This window comes from Diplotaxodon limnothrissa, linkage group LG10, assembly GCF_057381915.1.
Source record: "Diplotaxodon limnothrissa isolate DT_005_m linkage group LG10, D_limnothrissa_male_GT1.1, whole genome shotgun sequence".
Taxonomy (NCBI): domain Eukaryota; kingdom Metazoa; phylum Chordata; class Actinopteri; order Cichliformes; family Cichlidae; genus Diplotaxodon; species Diplotaxodon limnothrissa.
Genome location: NC_140605.1, coordinates 14,154,534 through 14,163,567, shown reverse-complemented (window position 1 = coordinate 14,163,567; position 9,034 = coordinate 14,154,534). Strand labels below are relative to the sequence as shown.

At 37.9% G+C, this 9,034-nt stretch overlaps 1 protein-coding gene across 1 annotated transcript; it reads right to left on the bottom strand.

Moving 5' to 3' along the window:
* Nucleotides 1-81: 81 nt before the first annotated feature.
* Nucleotides 82-9,034, bottom strand: chrne (cholinergic receptor, nicotinic, epsilon). Its single transcript, XM_085363622.1, has 12 exons — nt 8,827-9,034; nt 4,117-4,250; nt 3,870-3,914; nt 3,634-3,743; nt 3,383-3,538; nt 3,180-3,280; nt 2,863-3,063; nt 2,329-2,443; nt 2,109-2,223; nt 1,811-2,018; nt 1,518-1,651; nt 82-1,369 (listed from the first exon to the last, which is right to left on the bottom strand). The coding sequence occupies exons 1-12, from the start codon at nt 8,894-8,896 to the stop codon at nt 1,202-1,204; spliced, it is 1,557 nt and encodes a 518-aa protein (XP_085219748.1). The 5' UTR covers nt 8,897-9,034; the 3' UTR covers nt 82-1,201.

Sequence of the window (9,034 nt, the reverse complement as noted above, 5' to 3'; positions counted from 1 at the left end):
GCGTTCAACCACAAGTCTGACTGGATTTTTAAACAGCAGTCTATCAGTCACACAACAGTCAAACCTTTCTATGTGGTTTAATCTCACATTTTATTCCACTTTATTAAATATTATTATACACATTATAAAATTAATACAACCCGATGGCAGATCCAAACTTATTCGATGTGAGCTTTCCTTTGTTTTTGCCATAAACACACTATATTATAGAATATCTTCCCTAAATACACAACTGTGTAACTTTAAACACAGCTGGACACGAACAGAAAAACAAACATAGACCATTCAAGTCTTCAGTGTGTGAAATTTCAACAGTGTTTAGACTTGTTTTTATTTGCTAGCCCATTTCTGTCACATTTATTGAATCAGCTGAGTAACACCACTCAAAATAACTGTAAAAAATATGATCACAGTTTTAGGTTTTAGCCACACTTTGCAGATTCACACTGTCTGATGTATAAACATATAAAACACCTACTTAGACATTCAGTTCAAGATTAAAACACACACTTTGTAATAAACTAAAGAATTTGTTTTTTTTTTAAAAGAAGTCCTGGTACAGTTAACGCCAAACAGTGTCCCACTGAGCCATCTACTGTAAGCAATACATTCCAAATAATAAGTCATAGTAAGAAGAATAAGGCTTTGATTTAGAGTTGGTTGGCTCATGTTACATATATAGATAATGACCATAGGACATAATATGTGTGCAGGGATATGTTTTCTGAGTGTTTTGTAGATGGTCATGCAAGTAAAATGGGTTCTTTAGTTAAAGCATACAGTGCCTGTAGCTTCATGTTATGCAAAACAAAGTCATAAAAGTCATTTTCTGCAATAGAATTAAATCCCTTTGCACAGTGGTGCAGTGCCGTTAACATTTTTTCTTCAAAATGCATCTATAAGCTGTAAGTCTGGGCTTGCATACATTCTCATACCCCAAAACTAACAAAATAATTGTGATTTAATATAGAAATGCTGACAACTTAGTTTAGAAGTTAAGAAACGTTGAATGTTGATGCTCAGGTGTTTGACAAGCATGGAAACAGAAAGTTTTGATGTTATCAAACACAGACTTAACTCAGCCCTGAATCTTAACCATGGGATCAGTGAACAACATTGCGTTCATCATCATAAACAGCACGAGGCAAAATATACCTCGAAAACATTAAACAGAGACAAATTTCTTTTTTTCTCTCCTTTTTTAAGTTGGGACATATTTTTTACTCTCTCCTGGAAATGGTAATTCTGGGGCACGGTTGAAGTGTCCTGTTAGGAAGATCCACACTGTGCCGATGATGAATAGAGACATAGCAGCCCAGAAACACACTTTGTCGACCATTTTCCCAATCAAGACCCAGCTTTCAATTTCCTTGAGTTGGAAAGAAAGTGAACAAAAGCTTAAGTTCAAGTGAGGATATGGAAATGAAATGAAAGGAAATGAAAATTGACTGCAAAATATTACTCATCTAAAACGTCACTGAAGTTGAGTTAAAACAAACAAACAAACAAACACTCACAGAGCCAATGGTATTTTGTTGCCTTGTACTGTCAGCAATGAAGTTGCAGGCATCCACACATTGCTTAATCTCAGGTGCAGCTTGGGCCAAACTCTTATATAGGTTAGCTGTGCTGCTGACATCTATACTGTCCACTAGAGGGAGGGAGACACTGCGTTAGATGACAATTTGAAGTGATCAGCACTAATTAAACCAGATACATTTTCTACTTTGATTTTCAAATATTTAAGTATTTGAGCTGAAATGTGAGCTAAAGACTGTGCTGAGTGTTGCTCTGTAATCAACGGTCTTACCAATGGATCGCGTGAGACCATGCCTCTCTCTTTGCTTGTCAAACATCATTTCACTGCGAGGCTGCTTGAGCACATATTCCTCTGCTCTCTGCATGAGGCCAAAGGAGCTGCGCCGCCGCTCCCTCACCCCATTTACCTCTGTTGTCACCTCACTATCGTCCACCAGCGGAGACATGCCCAAGAAGCGGGGAACCATTTTCAAGAACAGCTGCAGCAGGCAATAGAAGTTAACAACAGTCACTTTACTGAAATAACTCTTTAAAAAACAAGTTTACTCATCTCCGTGGAGGGCACTTACATGTTTGAGGGTTTGGGACATACTGTGAGTGCTGGGGCTGCGCAGTGAGAAGTTCAGCACTACAATTTGATTTGTAGCAATGAGAGTAGTGACACACATCACGAAGATCAGGTACCTGGGGAAGACATTAGAGAGATCTTTGTTGGAGGGCAGGCTCAAACTGTTTGGATTGAAGCAAAACAAACCAGCAGGGGTCAGCAGAGAGGACATGCTGACTCACTTTCCAATTAGAGGGACAGACAGAGAGGTCTCGGGGATCTTCTGAGCAATAAGAAAAAGGAAGACAGTCTGAGCCAGCAAAACAGAGATGGACACGGTCAGCTTCTGTCCTCCAGCTGTGAGGGAGCAGCAGAGAGTTAGACCGGTTGGACCAAAAAAAAAAGGACATTCTTCTCTTTCATCTACTTCAGGCATCAAGGAATGCTTTGTAATATTTCATGATTTAAGACTTAAAAGTCAGCTGTATTACAGTAACATCAGTCTTAGAGCTTTAGCTGAATGCTTTCCACATCAAACCTTTAGGCTCTGTAGTTCAGTTACTTTGAATTAGCAGTTAGTGATTATTTTTTATTAATTAGTGACAAACACAATAAAAAGGCTAAGTCCAAATTATTTTAAAATTATTATGGAGAGCAAATCAAGTTCATTATTGTTTTGTTTTACATCTGAATACAGAAAATTATGAGACAAATGTGTTCATCTGGCATGTTTCAAACTTTAGTAGTGAAACAGGAAAAGCATTGACCTTACTGACCTTGTGCAGGTAGGAAGTAGGCCAGTACGACCAGAGATGAGATAAGGGAACAGGGCAGGATAACATTGATGATGTAGAACAGCGGCTTCCTTTGGATGACCAGATTGAACAAGATCTCCTGATACTCCAGGTCATCTGGGGAATACCGACTGTTGATCATCTTCCTGGCTGGACGATGGACAATGGCCCACTCACCATTCTCTAAAGGGTGTAAATGCAAAAACCTGAAGGACTTTCAAAACTTGAATATTATGATTGTTAATGTGGACTGAGGCATGGATTGATGTGTGGATGGATGGATGGTGTATTTACAGTACCTGTGAAAGCCTCAGGGTCGATGTCCACCCATTCAATAATCTCCCCCGTTTCTCCAACAGCCAAGGTAAGATCCACTTCATTGGCACTGTAAGTCTGGGATCTACGGTTGTGGCAATCAAGCCAAAGTTTAATAGAAGCAAATGCATAAAGAAAGACTTACATATAATATAAACGTAGATTTCAAATGATTAATAAATCCCACCTGAATGCAAGTGTGCAGTTTTGATAATCAAACGGAAAGTAGGTGATCTCAATGGCACATGTGCTGCGATAGATAGCAGGAGGCAGCCAGTAAATCCCACCATCACTGCTGATCAACACATTGGCATAGTAGGCCACATCAAATTTGCCATCAATGCTGTGGACAAAGACCAGAACCGGTTAACAAACAAACTGTCCAGAACGCAAAAAACAAAAGAGACAGAATTGCGCTCCTTTTTGTTACTGCCTTACTTGTTTTCAAGAACTATATCGGGAAGCCAGACAGTTTTGCACGGGACACGAATAACCTCAATGCCATAATACTGAGATGCATTCCAGGTAAGGCGGTAATCATTCCATTGCTGTGGTTTGAGAAAAAGATCAGCAGTGAGATTAAAAGCTGGACAAAGACGAGGGAGAAATGCCTTCTACCAAAACTCTCAAACAAAGAAAGGAAAATGACAACCACGAAGAGAGATACAACTCACAATCTCAATCCACACATTGGTTGTAAGAGTCTCCTCCTTTTCATTCTGTAGGAATGAGAGAAGAGATTGATTGAGCTGTGTAGCTCATGTGATAGTGGCTGTGGTAAATGCACACCAGAGAGATTATTATTAATCGCATTTTTTAACCGTAATGCTTTTGAATATGTTTCCACCCTTAAGTAATGCTCATACATTCTTAATGTGCGGAAAAGATGTATTGCAAAAAGTAGCAAAATGAAGCTTTTACCAGGGAAATAAGATTAGTGAGGGTCAGCTTGATCTGAACCCCCACTTTGTCTTCAGGATGTAATACTGGACGTATATTCTTGTTGTAGTTTTTGAACAAGTCCCCGATCAGCTCTGTCTCCTGATTACATTGCACTGCATGAAGAAAAGCATCAAAATTACATAGGAATATATCTGGTTATTATTACACAAGATGCTGTTGTGCAAAAGGTTTCGTACTTTATAATATTTCTGTTTGTATTGTTGTTACATTGTGATGTCCATGCAATACAGTCCCATAAGTTTGGATATCTGCATATCAGTACTCTCCAATAATATTAACAAGGACAAATATTATTTTAATGTCACTGAAGATATTATGTTTATAGCTCTACGATAGAATGTCAATCTCTCACCCTATGTCAGCTGGGATAGGCTACAAACTCTAGAGATTAGCCAATCTATGATTCCAGAGTTCAAAGATTATGCTAAAAATAGCAGTCATTGCCATTGTATTGTACTCCTTGAGTACTACTACTGCTCCTGACCATATATCCAAACAAAGGTCAAGAGAGACTAGGAGAGACTAAATGGAGGTTATTTCCAACCTCTTGCTTCTTCTCTCCCAGCTGTCACTATCCATAGCTCACATTACATAGTGGCCTATCAAAACTCTCAAATGGGACTTTAAGTCAAACTCGGGTCATCTACAATAATCATCAGTGTTATCCTTTGGCAAAAATGGTGACAGTAATACAAAGCAGAAAATATGTCATCTCCCATGAGATCCTGGGTGTCCCAGTCAGGCACAAATATGTCACTTAGTTTGAACAGTAATTTACCCATATGATTTTTTTTCTTAAGGCTTGGTCAGTTTCTACTTATTGCGCTTGGTTAATAGATGACTCTGGATATAAGAAGGATGAATGAATAAATGTAACAGTGAAATATGAGATGTGATATGCAGGAGTTTGTGTTTGAACTAAGACCATCCCCCATTTGAATTTCTAAGCAATTTTTCCCTCTAATTTCATCATTGATTAAAACAAAAACTGGTATTTTGATATTCCTTATGGTGTATATTATGCCAGCTTATTAATCACAAGCTGTTTTAATGATGGATAGCTGCAAAGACACCATGCTGATCTTGCTTAGTTTTAGGTACAAGAACTCATTCTGGGTACAGTAAGCAGAACATAGTGTGTCTGTACTGAGTAAATGGATGACTTCAGAAGTTATACGTTGTCTGACTTTTAAGTGGGCCTCGTGAGCATGCAGTATATTTCTAAATATCAGTCAGTTAAAGGGTGAGTTAAATATATGGTGCCAAGTTTTTGACCTCATCATTTCCTGTAGTTGACACTACAATAGGTTAGCTCAGACAGAGGGACGGGAGAGTGATGTTTGGAAATTAGAGGCAGAGCCTGCAGGCAACCACTGAAGGGATGTGTGTTTGAGATATATATATATATATATATATATATATATATATATATATATATATATATATATATATATATATATATATATATATATATATATATGATTACTTCATGATTTATGATGATGGCAGAGAAGGTCAGTAAGAAGCTAAGTAAACATTACAGTATCCCTGTTTAAGATTTTGCTGAATGCTAACACACTACTTTTTCAAAACTGTGCCAGTTTTATTATTTTATTATTATTTTCATTTTATATAGCACATTTCATTCCACATAAACACAATGTGCTTACTGATTAAAAAAAAAAGCTAAAAATGTAGGTAGATTTGCAACATTTTGAGGTAATAAAACCAAAACTTTACAAGATATAGAATACAAATTAACACTCAAACACTGTAAGTATGTGAGAATAAAAAGGTTTTAATGCTCATTTTTAAATGTAGACATAGTTGGTGCTGGTAGTTTTGTTCCAAAGAACAGGACCACAGCAAGTAAAAACACCGTCAGCATACTTGGATCTTATTCTATCTTATTCTGGAAAAAGATCTGCAGCTGATGACCTGGGAGGTCTAGTTGGGTTATAGACACTGAGCAAGTCAGAGATGTTGATGAGAGTCAAACCACTAAGTGCTTTTTGAACTGGCAGATGTATTTTAAAAGTAATGCTTTGCTGAGTGATATAACAAAGCCATAGTATATGCAAGAGCCCGCAAACAGTTTCAAACAATACTTTAGGGCCATAATGATCCAAACTGTAAGCTGACCAGAATTCTCACATGTAAACAAAAAGCCATCAAATTATAGTGAAACCAGTAAGAATCACCACATCCCAAATAATGAGAGCGATGCATCCTAACCTGGAATATCCTGATAGAAATCTGAGAGCTGATGAGATCAAGCATGCAGAGCAAAATAAAATACGGAGAGGGCGATAAAGAAGACTGCAGTGACAATTTCTGTCTGATCTGATTTGTGCAACACACAAATACAATACAAGGAATGAATGCAGGGAAGACGGACATTGTGTAGCAATTGATGAGTTAATACACATTAGCATGCTGCCTGAGCTCTAAGGGGAGTATAAAAGAAAGTATGTAGGGGCAGTCATGGTATCTTTTTTATCTCGGGGAATGTTTGTTTCTATCAGGCAGCTTTGATTTCTGCCTCATTCAGTGACTGCCTCACACGCTTTTTTGGCCTACATATTTCCCCTTCTTTGGATATTTTCTCAGTGCGGCGTAGGGAGGTTTATTATGGAAAATCCCTACACATGAGAAAACCTGCTGATTTTCATTCAGGAAGCGTGTGGGGATGTGTTGATAGCAGCCAGGCTTCATTAGCCATACCAGGCTATAGTTCCTGTGCTGCCTGGCCAAGGAAAACATCATCTGAGATTCAGATTTTATTTTGTGGCCGAGGACAGACAATGGCTCATTAATCCTGTGGCTATATAAAAAGGTCCACATGGTTTTCTGAAATTAAGGGTGAGAAAGCTCCTTCATTATTCATACAGTAAAACAGTACAAGGAATTTTAGTCACTATACTGTTCTTAATGTCTCTTGATAGTGTCTTCCTGTCCTATGAGCAACAAAATTAAAAATTCTGTATACTGTCAAAATGTAATTTATTTTTTTAGACACAAAAAATGACATTTTGACAGTAATTCGTCATGTGCATGTGTGTTATCTTTTAATGTGATTTAGAAAAGAAGAGAAACAAGAAGAAGTGTCTGGTACCTTCCTAAGAGGATTCCAGCGCATCGTGTTCTGAAGACAAACACTAACACCCGAGGTGGAGCAGAGATTCCTGATATCACACTTGGATTACATTTGACCTCATACCAAGATCATAAGTTCATCTGTTTATCTGCTATCAAATCGTAACAACAGTGTCAGTTTAATCTCAAAATTCCTATAGTCCTCTATTGAAGTGCAAGGCATGAAGAGATTCTATCATTATTCTGTGATGTTCCACAGTCACGAGTCATATTTCCAGCATTTTAATCTTTGATTTCTATTCCTTTAATGTATCAATACAAAAACTGAGAGTCCAGATTTCAGCTTGACACTTACACATACCTGTACTTGGTCTGAGAGGAATTTGGTAATGAATGTGATATCCACCAAATAGCTGGATTCAAGAAACCTTTCCCCCCTCAAATACAAGAACAAACCACCATAACTTTAGATCCTGAATTTACAAATGGATTCACAAGTATTTGTTTTTCAATTTTCCATCATCTCCTGGCTTTCATTGCAGCTTTATGACATCCTCTTACCTCATATTGTCATGTCATTTTATTTATATAGCAGATTTTAAACAACAGTAGTTGGCCTAAAGTGCTTTCCAGGTTAATGCATTTACATCACAGGCCTACAAAAACCTAACTGCAAAACATACAGCAACATGATAAAATGAAAATCAACCAACTAGTTAAAAAAAAGTGTAAAAACCCTGGGGTAAAGTTGTGCTGTGGGATAAGAATGATCTGGACCATTAAGAACAGCTTACACACTCTCATACTGTTGCTGTCATGAAAAATCATAGAGGAAGTTACGCTTTCCTTCTGATTTGTTAACTGATGTTTTTATCTAATTGTATCAATTATACTTAATGGTTATGGAATAGACGGTCATACTTTGTATGTTGTTAACCTTTTATACCAGCGGTCCCCAGCCTTTTTTGCGCCACGGACCGGTTTATGCCCGACAATATTTTCACAGAAAATAAAACTAGTACTGGTATCGAAAAAAGAAGATTTATTCATAACACAAGTGAAACAACCCAGAAAAACCGAGTAAACGACAAAAACAATAACAAAATAACGCTAAAAATCGATAAAAACCCTGAAAACCATACATTTCACACCCGAACCTCAACTCTTGCAGCCCAGTACCAAATGACTCACGGACCGGTACTGGTCCGTGGCCCGGGGCTTGGGGACCGCTGTTTTATACCATGCACAAAAACATAGTGCAACAGTATAAAGGAAGCAAATATTCTAATTCACTAGTGTGCACCAAAAAAAAGCCAAATTAGACAGTCTACAAAATCCTTGTTAGAGAAGTTGCAGATATGATATCAACAGAAGAAAAATTACTGCTTCCAGTTTAAAACAATATATGCAAGTTTACAGCTGTGTTAGTTTGCCTCTACAACTTTTTACATGTTTTCATGAGGTCTAAAGTACAGCAAGTTTTCTGTACCCTGCCAGTCACCACAAGAAGAGTTGGCTATCTCTGTGCCAGTCAGCGAGGATGTGCCAAAAGTTTGCAAGTGCGTCACTTACCCAGTCCCGCTAAAGTCCCAAGAATAGTTACAACTCCGAAAGCTATCCAAAGACTGCGCACTGCCATCATATTCCAAGACCTCTCTGCTGCTCTGCACTGTACTGTGCTGTGCTGCACTATATTGAAATATAAAGTGAGATACAGAAAGACAGTGAGACTGAAGGCAGATGAAGAGCTCTAAATCCCCCTACCAAACGTCCTGACTGT

What these genes read in the sequence shown, in the direction of transcription:
- chrne (XM_085363622.1), bottom strand. Translation starts at nt 8,896, where the DNA reads ATGATGGCAGTGCGCAGTCTTTGGATAGCTTTCGGAGTTGTAACTATT. An exon ending in CCAATGTGTGGATTGAGATT is followed by an intron (nt 3,744 to 3,869) that starts GTGAGTTGTATC and finishes CTCAAACCACAG; the next exon opens with CAATGGAATGATTACCGCCT. An exon ending in TGTCCCAAACCCTCAAACAT is followed by an intron (nt 2,019 to 2,108) that starts GTAAGTGCCCTC and finishes TGCCTGCTGCAG; the next exon opens with CTGTTCTTGAAAATGGTTCC.